We start from the raw sequence: 16,433 nt of genomic DNA, 5'->3' as shown, positions 1-16,433 counted from the left end.
TTTTGCATAGTTTGGGGATTAAAATAAAGACAACAAAATCAACGTTGGAGAGCGTAGAACTATGAATGCAAAAAGAAAATAAATGCTGTTCCAAATCACAAAACTAATTACAATACTTATAAGAAGTTAAGATCTTTCATTACAAGAAAACTCTGAAAATAATAAGAATAATATTAAAAAAATCTGTAAAGCTATTTTATTATTTTTTATTTATTTTTTTTCGGTCTCCAGGACAAACACAAATACATCTTGTCACATGCAAAGTAAAATTTTCCTTTTGCATTACTGTTGATGCTACCTAAATGAACCTGTCATCAGAGGAAAATCATTGAGGTCGTTATTTCAATTGTATCACTGAGGTTATTTTACTGATGGAAATTTTCTTTGTTGGTTTTATAGATCACATAAACAGAAATCATTACTTTGAAAAATAACATTGAATCAACCAGTCAAATCTGCTAGCAATAATCATGTACATACTAGCCACAGCTCAGCCAGAGCTAGATGCATTTTGGTTTACGTTTCATCTTTGAGTTACTAGAAACACAAAGGGAATCAAACATTTTTAATTAGGACTTCATTTGGAGTAGCTCAATAGAAAGAGGATGTAGTAGAAAAATTCTGCTAGAGGGAAAAAAAAAAAGAACCATTTACTGGACAAAGAAGGTAAAAAGCAGCAAAATTAGTTACCCAGTATGTTTTGAGTTTGCAATTCGGGTTTAGGCGTTGATTTAAATTCCTTAGGTCCATGCTTTCTCTCAGCCTGAGCTAGAAAAGAAGAAGCTTTATTTAATTTTGAATCCATCTGAGCTTTTCTTTATCTACTGCTCAAAGCCCACTGTCTTCCTTACCACTATTTTATGCTATCTGATTAGAATAATTTCTGCAGTAGCTCAACTTCATCACGTGAAGTCCATATGTATTGGATTTATTCTGGTGCAATTTTACATAAGCAAAAGGAAAATGTTAGTGAAAAAGAACAAAGCTAAGATTGTAAGTTCAAACAGCACTACTGCTATGGTCTCTCAAGTTTTGTTCATACCTTTTAAGTGTAATAGACTTATTACATCACATAGTGTATTTATAAATATATTCCCAGCTATTTTTTTAATCCTGCTCATGCAAAAATTATCAGGAAAAGAACACAGATTCACCTGTAATACCCTAGCTCTTCCATTTAGCCAGTAATAACAGTAAAATAAGCTTTTGATTTTTATTCTTTTTTCTACATCTTCTGAGTAAACCATGGGCAGCTAATTAAACAGCAATTTGTTGTACCTAAATTGAAGTGCTAGCCATATTTTAATACACTAGTGCATAATTATATGCCTCCTGTTTCACATAACATTTAATTACTATGGTATGTATCACTTTTTTCATCTTGTCAGAGGTCCCATAGCATTTAATCACTCATGAAGGACACAAAACCAGAAATCCGTGATTATAAAATGAAAAAGCGTACTAATATGGAACACAGGATGGTAAGTTCTCAGCCTTGAATGGGTAAGACCACTAATTCCTTCCACAGAGTGAATTACACTGCATTTAGCACAAACTGGTATTTATAGAAGATCTTTAATATTGGTGGGCATCATAATTATAGCCTTTAAAAAATTTTAGTCTTCATTTAGCTTAATAAAAGAACACTTTCATTTTGAAATGGAGTAAAAGAAGAGATATTTTCCTTTTTCACCTCCATACTTCTTCCCTGATCAACTAAGTATGCTTCAAGCAAGAACTACTCAAGTGCATTTCTAAGTTTATTATTTCACTTCCTGAAGAAAACACGCTGTTTTCTAGCTTGCAAATAGCTGGATAGTTACTACTAAAGTTACAAACATTCTACTACTTTTTTTTTTTTTTTTTTGGGGGGGGGGGGGGGTGGGTAGTGCCACAAAAGCTGCAATCTCCACACATGCTGCCTTATCAGGACCCAATTCAGCTTCTACTAAGTCAACAGTGTTGTTACTGTCATCACTGGAAAGGGGATTTAGCAGTACAGAGAAGTTCAAGCAATTTATCTTTATGAAGGTTGTGGGAGAAAATTCACCCGTGAGAAACCTAGAATGATAATGGAAACAACAAACAAACCCGAATTTCCCAGAAGTACTTCAAAAGCTAACATTTTTTTTTCTGTTGAAACGTAACCATGAGAAAAAAAAAAAAAAAGTCAAATGCAGACATTTAGGCCTCATTATGCATTGTCTGTTTTTTTCGTTTGTTTTAAGAGGCTAGCTGGTTTATACTCATATGAGGCATGACTCTTGGCCACTAAGTTAGCTGAGCAAGATGAACAAGAGAAACCATGTCTAAAATTGGGATAAAAGAAACCAGGCTCTCCTCTATTTCGCACAGAATGGTGTAGGGTTGATATGAAGCAAGAGCCAACTTTTTTTTTTTAATATATATAAAGTGGTACATGAAGCAGAAACTTTAGACCTTAAAAGTTAAATTACAGAAAAAGAGTAATTCACCCAGAAATGCCTCTGGCTTTTACAGGGTATGAGGTAAAGTAGGTTTAATATTCTTCTGGGCTGGTTCAGAGGTAGCTGCAAAGTAAATCATTAATATAACAAGCATGATAAGCTAGTTTACTCTTACACCATGAAACACAGCAAGCATTCATTTAGGCAGCATTTCTTATTTTTCTTTAAGTTCTCTCAGCTCTCATTCATTTTCCTCTCTTCCTCCCCAGACAGCATTTGCATATTCTGATGGAAGCAGTAATCCTGCTTCTTCAAGTATCCCATGTGAGCACAAGTGGTAGCCTTCAGGATCCAGAAGGAGGACAGGAAGAACAGAACTTGGAAAATATGGCAACAAAGGAGTTACCATGCATTATCCCTACCTATCCCTACTATGCATTAACCCTACCTTGGATTCACAAGTGGTTGTTTTTACTTCAAGTCTGTTCTCTATTTGACAAGTCTGCTTTGATATATTTCTGGTATAATTCTTTACATAAATAAATAACCTGCTGTTTTGGTTTTTGTTTGTTATGTTTTTTCCAAAGTAGTTCTTCCATGTCCTAGACAAATGTGCTGTTTGTAACTGTTGGTCAGTTCCAATTTCCCTGTGAAGTTAATAAAATGCTCACATTGGATTCAACAGAATTTTCATGACTGAAAAAAAATAAAAGTAAGAAAGCATGAATTCACGCTGTTCTGTTAAGAATATATTATTCTTAACTGGAAAATATTGTAACAAGCCTGGCAAAAACGAAGCATGAAAAAGCTTACTAACTAGTCTTTCCATGGAAGTGTATGCCAAGGGAGGGGAGGCCTGAAATTAAGAAAATGGTGGGATGCTTGGCTGACAAATACACCAAAAAAAAGTTGCTGACCAACACCACACCACAAAACACACCCTTTGGCAAAGACCCAGTGGAACATAAGAGTGGCCCAGCTCATGGAGCTTTTCAGATAATTCTGCTTGCTGAAATACTCTAAGTTTTCTTCCCTTCTTGCATGACAGACAGCACATAGCTCTTTTTAAACGAGTGTTCTGTTGCCACTTCTGGTGCCAGTTCCTAAACCTTTCACAGTAACTAATGACTGTCTTACTGCAGGTCAATCTAGTATGGTTTTCAAACTGGTAAGTCTGAATGAAATATAATGTAACAGATCTTATTGATAAGCTCAATTAATTGTGCCTACATGGTACCCTGTTTCTCAAATATAACCCGTGTGAAAGGCCAGTGCTCAGAACTCTCACTTCAGTTGCTTGTGCAAGTCTGTCTCAAACGCATAACTATTCAGGTTATTTTTGCCTATATTCAATAGCTAAACATAAATTAAACTCAGATAATTTCTGTTTTCTTTTAAGGGATTCACTCTCATTTCTATTTCCCGTACTGCCATTTCCCCCCTTAAACTGAAATACTGTAATCACAATGAATACATTCTCTAATGTAAATAGTGTGACACACCTGAAAAATCTTCTTTAACATGAGACATTGGTACTGTGATCAGCAAATTATGAATAAAAGGAATGGTCACCAATGGAAAAGAGATATGGAAGCAAAACCACAGAGGAAGCATGAAGTAAAAGATGAAAAGGATTTCAAGTATTTCAGTAAATAACTGATGGTATGATAGCAATATGAACATGCTTAGATGTAACAAACAGCTATATATCATTTGCTACTACAAAAAGAGTAGTTGCCAATTACTACCATGTATAATGAAACACACTATCCAATTTCAAAAAAATATTATTCTGTAATATGTCTAGAGATGATGAAGTTTATGATTAGAGTTATTGTATAGCAGGTACTTAAGTAAAGAACACAAAGGAATGCAAATGGAATGAACTGATTCTCTCCGCCCAGGCTGATGCATCAATCCCTGTGTCAGATTTCACACTGTTAACTTGACTAACCAGAAAATTCCAGCACAAGAAATGGTGTATTTGATTGGAATGCAAGCCTGAGGACTAGGATTTCTTGCAGGACAAGTGATTACATAAATTTATGCAGTCAATTCTCACTTTCACAAAATTGTGAAGTTCTGTAAAATATATTTATAAATTGCTTGTTCTGTAGTTATATAAACAAGGTAAATTATTCTGTAAAGTAAGTTTGTAATTTAAGCCTACAAGAGACGTCAAATTGTAAAACAAACAAAAATATTCTTCACAACTTTTTTTTTTTTTTTAAATTATCCACACATTTCCAATTAATGTTGAGCTGCTTATTAAAACATATGCTAAGCTTCTAGAATTTAGAGCCTACTTTGATAAAATATTCCTGTGAAGGAACATTTTTGTTTTACTGTTAATACTTAGGATGAACAGAAAAGAGCAATTCATATAAAGGTTTGGCCCAAAGGAAGGCATAGTGAAAAGGAGAATTTGGCAAATAGATTTATCTACAGGGTGCAAAATAAAAATCAGCATTTTCTGGATACTAAAAACAACGGCTTGCTTCATCTAAAACACGGTTAGTGATCATTACATATTTTTGCTGCATAACTTCATCTTGTATCTCTTATTTCCTATATATATTTTCTGTAGTGTCTGTGAACTGTGACTGTTCAATCTTAATCTCACACATGCATTCCTCTTTTTCTTTCTATCTTGAAAGTCAGAAGATCAAGGTGCATCACAAGATGACTTCTGTTTTGCCATTTTTCACAATTTCAGGATATCCATCAGCCCACGAAGATATGCTTCTATACTTCTATTTTTGTTCTATTCTAATTAATTTCATTATTATTATAGTGTTTTGTGGTTTTTTTTGTTGTTGTTTGTTTTTGTTTTTTACAAACTTAACAACCGGAGTTTTATTCCAAAATTACGTTTAGATTTTTATCTACATTCTAATTCTAGGTACCATTCAAAGCTACTAATTAGGCTTCATTATGCTCCTTTCTTCCACCTACTACATTTAGTAACACAACAACTGCATTAAGCAACACAAAGATGAATTTAATATAAGTTCGTATCTGTGGCAAAGATATTCAACAGAGTTTCTAAAAATACAATTCTCATTACCTGGAAGGGACTCTGGGGAGATTTCTTGAACTTCTGGTGTTTTGGATTCAGCAGGCCATACATGGGTTTCATTCTTAGCTAAAGGGACAAAGATAGTAGGGAGTTATAAAAAAGTTGCATCTGTTCTGTTCCACGACAGATTTGTTTCTGGCCCACTTCAGTCTGCCAAATAAAACCAATGTGTTGAATGGCTGAAGAGCTTTAGGAATCAATGAACATCCACTACACAATGAGTACAATCATCCGTCTAGTGATGTTGAACATGCATGCAATTTTTGGTATTGTTTTATTCATAAAAAAGGATGCTTTGAAAATAACATTTACAGCAAGTTTTATGAGTCATTACTTTCACAGTGCAAAATAGCTTTCAGTGTTTTTCATTTGTCTAGCATTTCAGCATTCACAGTAAAATCCCTTTCAAAATTCAAAAATGTAATACCGATTTTCAATCTTCTAATACCTAAAGGAGTCCTACAAGAAAGCTGAATCAGGATTTTTTATCAGGGAGTATAGTGAAAGGACAAGAAGTAATGGCTTAAAGTAAAAGACAAGAGATTTATATTAGATGTTAGGAAGAAATTCTTTACTTTTTTTTTTTTCCCCTCTGGACTACTATTCTTTTTTAAAAAATAGTAAATTTTGGATTAAGTAAATAAAAAATATTTTGAGAATTAAAAAATATGTTATTCTGAAATGTGTTATTTTGACTTTTCTAAATAATATAAAATTAGAATAGTTGCCATATGTCAGAAAATCATACTTAGTCATAACTTCATACACAAAATAAGCCTTACTGCATTTTGCCGTAGAAATTGTTCTCAGGTATGAGTGAAGGAAATTTATACTTGATCAATATGTTTTTTTGTCAATTATTTTACAAATTTAAATTATTTCTGGGAGTATTTTTGCTTTTCAAGCAATAATTCTTTCCTGTTTTACAATCCTTTGAAATCCGGTATTCCCCTGTGTGTACACCCATGCACTTGATGTTCTCTGGTAAGGAAAAAATAGTAAATGGAACAAAACAAAACATCATTTGTTTACCCCAGTTATTTTCACAAAGATGATTGTGTAATCTGCCAAAAAGAGTGGCTCCAAACTGGCATCACACCAGCTATTTTAGACACATTAGAGCATCTAAATTTAGAAGTCCGAGTTCTACGCTCAGCCAACCGACAAAGTTGAACAACTGAAGTTACCTTTCTCTTTTACCTTATCTTTTGCACATAGTCACTTTCTCCTATTTTTACTGCGCACCCTACTGAACCTTACAACCTATTTGAAAGCAAAATGTTTTCCCACAGGAAGACATAATTTTACCAGTAGAGAACCAAACCAATAAAACCTCCTAGTCCAAAACCAATATTGGATGTTTTATAATACAGTTTACTAGAAGTGAGGGTTGTCACAAATGGATTTGTCAAAATATGGTCTACCGACTTCAAATGGTACATTTGTTTGTTACCTGCACATCTCATACCTTTAACTTTTTAAACCTTAAGATCTTTAAACCATAACTAAATTAAAACCAAGCTAGCAAAGACAAACACCTTTTTTCTATACTTAATCTCCAAAGAAAATATTAGTTATCAAGTTAACAATAAATGACATTACCATGACTGAAATATAATAATGTTCTGTAATATATATACTGCAATTAAGTTTTTCTGCTTTGTTTCGATTTTCAGTAGTCACAGAAGATGCTAGGAGTGTTTGTCAAATGTTTGTAAATACTTAGTCAATTCAGATACTAATTTTTCATAGAATCAGAAAATATCCCAAGTTGGATAGGAGCGACAAGGATCACTGATTCCAACTCCTGTGTCCACCCAGGAACACCCAAAAATTAGACCATGTGTCTGTGTGCGTTGGCCAAATGCTTCTTCAACTCCAACAGGCTCAGTGTTGTGATCACTTCCCTGGAAGCCTGTTCCAACCATCCCCTCAGTGAAGAACCTTTTCCTAACATACCAGCTGGTGTCCTGTTCCTGTCCCCAGAGAGCAGAGCTCAGCGCCTGCCCCTCCGCTCTCCTCATGAGGGAGCTGCAGGCCGCCATGAGGCCTTCCCTCAGCCTGCTCTGCTCTGTGCTCAACAAACCAAGGGGTCTCAGCTGCTCCTCTGGCATCTTCCCCTCTAGGCCCTTCACTATCTCTGTAGACCTCCTTTGGATGCTTTGTAATAGTTTGATGTTCTTCTCATATTGTGGCAAACAAAATTGTACACAGTGCTCAAGGTGAGGCCACGGCAGCGCAGAGCAGAGCGAGACAGTTCCTTCCCTCAACCGGCAGTGCCTGAGGCACCCCAGGGTAGGGTTTGCCCTCCTGGCTGCCAGGGCACACTGTTGGCTCACGTTCGGCTTGCTCTTAACTAGAAATCCCAGATCCCTTTCTGTGGAGCTGTCTCCAGATTCTTGTCTCCCAGTCTGTACGTATACTCAGACGACTCTGTCCTAGGTGCAGAATCCAGCACCTGATCATATTAAACTTCATGCAGTCAGTGCCCAGCCCTCTACTTTGTCAAAATCTCTCTGCAAGGCCTTTCTACCCTTGACAGAGTCAATGGCTTCTCCCAATTTATTACTGTACACAAACTTACTTATCATTCCTTCAAGCTCTGCATCAAGTCATTTATGAAAACACTGAAGAGCTCAGGCCCCAAAATGGAGCCCTGTGGAACCTCACTAATGACTGGCCGCCAGCTTGATGTAACCCCATTTGCTAAAGCCCTTTAAGCCCAGCCTGTTGGCCAATTGTTCACCCATCCTATTACGTACTTGCATACTGGACATTTTGTCCAGAGAGATACTACAAGAAACAGTACTGAAAGCTTTGCTGAAGTCCAAGTAAGTCAGCCTTACTTCAAACATATCCTTACTCAAATACGTTCCAACGTTACTCTGCTGTGTAGCTCTACCCTTGCATGCACAAAATACCTGAACAGGAAGAAGCAGTGCTCTCTTCTCACTGCAAAGCAAACCACTCTGAGAATGTGCCAAGGCCAGCAATGGACCAAGAGAGTTAAAAAAAAAAAAAAAAAAGGAAGAAAATCTCACATAGTAAAGAGTTCAGATGAAGTACTAGGCCTAGGCAAGCCAAAAATCATCAGTTCCAGAATTCTGCTCAAGCCATCTGGGAAAGAGGGACCAGGGACATTTTTAAGGTTATAAAGACAGCTTATTTCCCATGATTGTGCCATTCACAGGTGATTTGCTAATTTACTGAAATTAAACAAAAGCCTCAATAAATCTCTTTCACATGAAGTTGGAATCGGCAAGTTCCAGGAATACTCATGAGATATGCATGAAATTTGTATTGAAATTTGTGGCTACTCTTTTCTGATGGATTTAATTACAGATCACAGAATCACAGAATTGAAGGGGCTGGAAGGGATCTTGAAAGATCATCGGGTCCAACCCCCCTGCCAAAGCAGGTTCCTTAGATAATCAGTAAGAATCTCTCCATGAAACAATTACTCACATCTACTAAAATCAGAACTCATAAAATAAAATTCACAGAAAATCTGGTCTTACAAGTGGATACAAACTCCCGTTTTTACAAACACTGAAAGATAACACCTATAAAAAAAAGTTACAATGTAAAACAGAACAAAAACCCTAAATACCACAAACACGGTTGTGTTTTTCCTTCCTTTCTCTATGGATCAAAGCTAGTACATATTCTTTTGCATGACCATGAAATACTTTAAAAAAAAACAACTGATCATTTGCTTTAAAATAAGTGTATTCCTACAAACTCTTGGAATTCCAAAGAAACCATTAATTAAACAAATAGAAAATGAAAGGTACAACAGGAAGAAAGGACTTTTCTCTTGCATACACAATCTCACACCCCCCAGTACTACTGATGCTTCTCACAAACAAATATGAGCTTAGTTCATTTCTGCTTACCCAGTTTTTTCCTGGATGCTTGATGTATGTCATCTATTGTCAGGGGAGGAAAGAGTTTCTGCTGAGTTTCATTGAGACCCGGAACAATAAGGTGCACTACACAAAAAGGTGAGTGAGCTGTTAATTCCAGTTGACCTGAACAATAAATACATTGTCTGCCCTCTAAAATATGTGACCAACTACTACAGAACCACTGGGAGTTTAGCCTGAATATCTGGGAACTGAATTAATCCTATTCAGTAATTATTACTCCTTTTTTTTTTTTTTTTTTTTTTTTTTTTTAAATCACTCACCGTATTAACACTATTTCACTATTCATCAGAATGGCAAACAATTCAATACCAAAACATACAGCCCTGGAGTACTGTAATACCACAGATACTGGGACATTTTGTCTAGTGGGCCAAGGAGGACAACACCAAACATGTGGTTATCAGAGGTCACTACTCGAAGCAGTATATGACAGACATTCCCTATATGTTCCACATTTACATGCAAAAGACACATTTAATGAAATAACTATCAAGATCAGGAAAACAGAAAGCATTTACACAGTTCAAATTTTCAGCCATAGAGAAAGAAATATTGAAACAAAAAATCTCCTCACCTAATATTGCTCCAGGCAGAGAAGAACTATCTGAAGTTTTGGGCTGCGTCCGATTTTGAATGACTGTGGAGACAAAACAAGATCAGAAAATCATTTGAAAAGGCCTGCAACAGTAAACAAAGCCACCACTGAGACAAGCCTCAGCATTCTGAAAGCCTTTCCTGAATTTAATACTAAAAGATGAAGACATCATCGTAATCTTTTCTAAGTTTGCATTCAGTTTAAGAGACTGCAAATTGTGTTACTTCTATATTGCCTCTTAATAGTGCATCTCTCCTTTCCCCTAGCATATCTGAGATCCTTGGTGAAAAATATCATTCTATGCTTGTGTTAATAAATGGCCAGCTCTGGCACATCTCATTTCCCTACCATTCCTATGTCTTTAGAAAAGATGCATACTGGAAAAAACAGATGTGAAGTAAATGTCAGTGCAGTCATAATTTAGCAGTAATTACTCTAATTTGCTTTTGCACCACCCTCCATTGTTTCTTGAACTGTGAAATACCTCAGAAGACAATTTGCTTGATTTTGTTACTTAAAATTATTTACAATGTAATTTCCGTTAGCAAGTTTTAACCTACACCTTATTTTCTACCACTGTCTTCAAGTAGTTCATTTTCAAAGATTACACTACTATACTACCTCTCACTACTAGAGTCACTGGTAAGAAACAGGTACTTCTCAAGGTCAATATATCTAAGTCTGTTGTAGCTGTCTCTCTCTACTGACTGGGGAATGGAACAGAAGGTTAAGACAGTGGTGTAGCTAAAGACATCCACAGTGCAGACATCAAAAGTTTGGCAATGTTATTCTCATCTGCATTCATTGAAATACTACTGCATTTCAAGCTGAAATATTGAGCCATGCACAGCTGGAAGACCAAGACACCTGGACAATTCAGTAGAAACATGAAAAAATGGATAGTAGCCAAAGTCAAAATTGATTGGTATCCATTCAGGAAATCAACTAAGGCATTGTTTATAATGCAAATTAATAACTCATTTTATTAACAAGTGGGTAACGGCTTGGCATTAGTTGTAATTAAAGAACATGATAGTTTCTAAGGTTCTACCGATTCTAAAAGGAAAGTTTCATGCATTCACATCACATCAGAAGTTTTTTTTCCCTCCTATTAATTTTAAATCAGTCTTGCAGAACAAAAGAAATAGTTTAAAAATATATAGAAGATTACCTTGTTTGATTATTGTGACAGGGACCAACTTCTTATTATCTCGTAGCGTAAGCTGAAAGAAGGGAAAAAAAAGTCTTGGGATAACTGCCATCATAGTAACTGAACTTTCTTAGTAACAAAAATAGAGGGCTCTAATCCAAAACCGCGCCTGCCCCAAGCTAATGCTGGATATGGCTCTGGCCCCAGTTACTGAGGGTTACGCTATTGCTTCAGTTCCCATGGGTTAACATAGTAATATTGCATTTTAATCTCCTTTTTTTCAGTTTGAGATGTTTTGCTTCATAAAAACACAGTATTTGACAGCTTAGGAAACCCCAATCTTTTTTTCTTTTAAGAACCTCTTGAGCACTCACTAGGGTGTAGGCCAGAAAGCTAAGAAAAACTGTCATTTAACTAAAACAAAACATCCGAAATACAGGCAATTACAAATGTGGTTACAGAATAAAATTATATTCTTAGGAAGAGTATTTTTTGAACACCAACTACTCCAGAACCAAGTGTATATTTGTAACTATCAGCATGCTTGGGTCCATAGTCTGCATAAAGTACGAGTAACTGAAGAGTTGTTTAATTCAGTGAAAGTGGTTCCAAAGACTAATTGGCCAGCCACCCTTGTTCTTCTCAGAATTGTTACGCTAAACACTAGCACTCTTCTGCTGCTCGTTTGTCTTTTACCCAGATTAGCTTTTGCCTAAGCGTGCATCTTTTTCAGAATTCTGGTAACCATGAAAAGAAGGAGTACATGAACAAACCTCACATTTTTTAAATAAAGATAATGGCTTGTCTATATGATTATAAATCAGTATTCCCTACCACACATGTAGTAGGACCAACTTCTGAAAGCCTTTAATATAGTAAGGAGAGGGGAAAAGGAAAACTCTCATGTCAGCAGTAGGAGAATGCTAAATACATTAAAAGTGGAGGTTTGCTTTTTTTTATTTATTTATTTATTTTTTTTTTCAGTTATACCTGAGTTACAAGAAAGAAAAGAACTCAAACAACTACCTCTCTGTGTTAAATGTACACCACTTAAAGTTAGCATCAGTTAAAGTTAATTTTGCAATTCATGATATCTGGTCTACTTCATGTGAAAACGCTTGCATGAAAATTCAGCATTTGATGAATTTATTTACTTAAGACTATCTATTTCTGCTCTCTTCTAAATATTTACATCTTTAAAAAGTACTGGATGGAACAAACCAAAAGCCTAGGAAGCTGGAAGAAGACAGATCTTAATAAATTAGATAGCTTTTTCTCCAGAAAAATGGATGGAAAAGCTTATTCTACAAAAGCCATTACTTTCTGTTACCTAGTAACAAGTTTGTATTGGTATGAATATGGTCAATCATTGCCATTGACAAAGGATATGAAATTATGTTCCTTTCCTATCATTATTCTGCCTTTATTATTAATAAGCCTACCTTTTTATTTTGCCTTTTAGTAAAAAATAAAAATAAAAAATGTTTCAGCTGATCAGCTTTTGAAGTAACCCTGCTATTCATGTAACTAACAAGTGGGATAAAATGCATATATCCAAAGCAGCTGTCCATTTAATTGTATTTCTTACCAGGAGCCCTTATAATCAAATAAACAACTCTTAAGAGTCCACTCACACAACTCTAGTGTGGAACTTGTAATCATAATTATTATTACTCCTCACACTAATAAAACACTCTTACATTCATTGACGAGAGCATACTTTGTTGACTAATAATGGATGACTGTAATGCCACCAAAACAAAAATGTTAAATACACTAAGCATGCATTAAAATACATTCAGAATTTAGCTTATCACTTCAGAACAAATCACTGACATGAAATCTGTGTTCTGCTGCTGCTGTACTTATGCTGTCTATGTGCATCAATACACAAGTGCTACACTTGAAATGTAACCCCATGTTGTCAGTCCTCTTAGTCTCTAAAAAGTACCTAATACAGATATTTCTGTACCTAGTAAAATTTATGACTACATTTCAGAAACATTAACGTATCATCTGTAGTAATAGCACTGTTAACTGTATTTTCCAGGCACAGAATACAAAGCACATAGGTATTAGGAACATTAGTTATTAAAGTGATTGTGGAAACTCCATGAAGGAAGATTACAAAAAGTATTGCTTAATTTCAGAGGAAAATTAGTTTTGTAAGCTATACCATCAATCAGGTATCTTAACTTCTGACTGCATACCTGTTGCATATTGCATAAAGGACTACAGTTCATTGACCAAATGGTATATGGCCACATTACTTCTAGAATACCCATTCTTTCTGTATTTTTTATATTTAAGTAGCCAACAAATAATTAGCATATACTGAAAAGAGACTCCCCAAGGAAGCATTACAGTCAACATGGCTTGGGCAAGCTTGGGAAGAACACGTTTTCAAATGATAGAAGCTGAGAGCCGTGCTTTTTGATTGAAAATCTCAAGGAGGACTCCACCTTCCAAGCCTGAGATTATGAAACTACAGGAATCTACTCAGACAAAAGACGAAAGAAATTTCCTCTGCATTCCCTCCACCCTACCACCACTCATTGTTTATAAAGGGAAAAACAATGACTGTCCCTAGAGGTCTTCTTTTTTTCCCCTCTTGTTAGTTGTAGCTTACATAGCCCCAGGAGATTAGTCAAACTTAGTGGATGAACCTGCCAAAAGAAACACAAGCTGAAATGTGACTGATATTGAAAGGGCAGAATGACTAGATGGATCGGTAATGTTGCTTTAATAAACAGCCCTTAAAAATGTCTCCTTACAGAGAAGAATTAGAACCATGCTCATAGAATTTAGTTGTGTCTTTGGAGAAAAAACAAGGCACAAACAAAGCTTGGCCTAAACAACTTTTTTTGGCTTTGCACTGATGAAACAAACTCCACCTAATACTGTGGAAACTAAAGTAATAACATAAATTTAAGAGCTGGACACTATCAGCTTCCCAGCCTTAGTTTTATGACTTTTTGCACCACTGAAGTGAGAGCGGCAAGAGGTTTTTTTTTTTTTTTTTTTTTTTAAACAATCTGTGGAATGTTTTCATGATATTTCTATGGAGGGTGATGAAGCAGTAATACTCTTGAGCTAAGCCCTGTGAAGCTGACTAAAAAGACTTGATGTTGGCTCAAGTCCTCTTTTAATGCTTAAGCCGTACAAATATTTGGAAAATTGTTTTAGCTCACTTTCTCAGGACTTCTCTTGCATAAATAGAATCCCTGCTTTCACAGCAGTGCCCTTACAGGGTTAGGGTCCTGACACACAGGAATAAAGGAACATAGATTGCATACCAGTAGCCAGAATGTATTACCTGGTCTTAGGCTGTCACCTGCGGCTTTAAAAATGTTTATGAGACCCATGGAAAGATCGTCCTTTATAATAATCATTCATGAAGTAGCCTTTTAAAACGTTGGAAGTAACAACTTCTAAAACTTTCCTTAGGCAGTTATTCCCTAGTCCACCCCATAGATGCTATCTTAAAAAAAAATCATAAATAAGGAAAACAAAACTGAAGATTAGTTGCTGAACCCTGCCCTTTGAAGAAAAATTTAGGAAAGTAAATGTGAAGAAGCCAACTTAATCTCATACATACAAGAAGAGGTAACGTTCAAGAGCTCTGAATAAAATTTTGGTTTTTTTTCACCATATTAAAAATAGTTTACAAATAGGTTCAGTCTCAAATTCCTTGATTACTGCTTCACCTCTCAAAGGGACAAGTATCTTTATATCTGAATCTATGAATATACAAAATCCATTCATGCTGGCTTGGTAACTGTTATTGCAAGTGCCAAATGAGAAAAAATAAGGAAATGAATAGCACTTATGTTGTTTTAAAACAAAAATCTCCATATGGTTTGATGAAATAGTTAAATTCTACCCAGATGAGGATCTGCAAAGATTTAATGAACTGCTTACCTATCTTGATATGAAAACTAAGTTGCCCTTTTCAGCTTTCTCTGGCTCTGTAAACACTTGCCTCACATGAGAAATATTTGTGAATTCAGTGGGTAGACTAAAGATCACAGAAGACCCAAATATGTATGAAATCTCTCTCTAAAATAACAGCATTACCTTATCACAAAATGAATTCCATGGAAGTGCAATATTGACTACAGAAAATCCTCTAAGCACCACAAATATCACAAGCTAACAAAGCTGACTGCTACAAAGGGATAAGCAAATTTTTGTGTTTAGAATCCACCTACTGAAACTATCAGCTTTATCTTTGTTAAACCAGAATCAGTAAGTTTGATCAATTGAGCTATCATTCTCAATCATTTAATCAATTCACACATTTAAACACGTCTCCATATAGTTATCTAGTCTTAGATTTACAGATTTTTGGTATTGGCGATTTGTGGTCGTATTTTCTTTCTCACATTAACAGAGAAGCAAAAATTTGACTGTATAAAATACAAATCTGGTTTAAAAAAAATGGGACTATTTTTGCATACCTGTGTTTGGGTATTAGGTACCAACTTGTACATATTCTGGAGATGTCCATTTACTTTTTTACCTGATTTGACAGAAAGAAAAATAAATACACACAATTACTTTTTGTTTTCTCCAAGCAAAGCAAGTAAAGTTTATTCTACTTTTTCAACAGCTAAGAAATTAACAAGACTTAATTATGATGTATAAAAACATAGCATGTAACAATTTTGTTCAGTCCTGTTTTTCCAGATTTTTTTAAATTAATTCAAGTGCAAAGCCTGCACTTCACATTTTGACAGGAAGGCAATGTTTTTGCTCTACCACAGGGGCAAGAAGGCTGAAATAACTTCTAATAGATTAGAAGCTTCTTGTGATGGAGCTGTAGATACAGAGGAGAAACAGTCCCTTTCCCCATCTCTTAGGTTCTTCATATTCTTAAATATGAATATTTCAATACTGCAAAATTTGTCAATATATTCCATCTTTGCACTGTCCTGCTCCCTTTGAGTCAACAGGACAAAAAGCACAAATCAAGGTTAATATCATCATATTGCTTCACAATTCCAGCCAAAATTTCCAGAGCAAAAAAGCGCCAGAAAAAAAAATAAAAAAAAATCAACTATAGAGAAATATCAATCAAAAAATATTTCAGTTGCCACACTATCATAGAAAATCTTTGAAAGTGGTTGACATTTCTCAGGAACAAGACCTACTATTGGCCTGAAGACAAGGGAAAGCTGACAAACATTTCACAATGATTTCATGAGAAAATCATGTTAAGATGGTCAGAAATAATCTACTTTCATCTCTTTTG

At 35.3% G+C, this 16,433-nt stretch overlaps 1 protein-coding gene across 1 annotated transcript in view; it reads right to left on the bottom strand.

Moving 5' to 3' along the window:
* The window catches only part of ABI3BP (ABI family member 3 binding protein), a gene marked incomplete at its 5' end in the record, with an annotated part of 147,110 nt that overhangs the window by 80,943 nt on the left and 49,734 nt on the right, over window positions 1–16,433 (bottom strand). Inside the window, 6 exons of the mRNA XM_084294807.1 lie at window positions 691–768; window positions 5,494–5,571; window positions 9,402–9,497; window positions 10,009–10,071; window positions 11,201–11,252; window positions 15,640–15,701. Coding sequence (XP_084150933.1) covers window positions 691–768; window positions 5,494–5,571; window positions 9,402–9,497; window positions 10,009–10,071; window positions 11,201–11,252; window positions 15,640–15,701 — 429 coding nt within the window. The remainder of the gene's footprint in view (window positions 1–690; window positions 769–5,493; window positions 5,572–9,401; window positions 9,498–10,008; window positions 10,072–11,200; window positions 11,253–15,639; window positions 15,702–16,433) is intronic.

This window comes from Netta rufina (genome assembly GCF_964035555.1).
Source record: "Netta rufina genome assembly, chromosome: 1".
Lineage (NCBI taxonomy): Eukaryota > Metazoa > Chordata > Aves > Anseriformes > Anatidae > Netta > Netta rufina.
The sequence above is the reverse complement of the archived record's forward strand: the minus strand, read 5'-3'. Positions and strand labels throughout refer to the sequence as shown.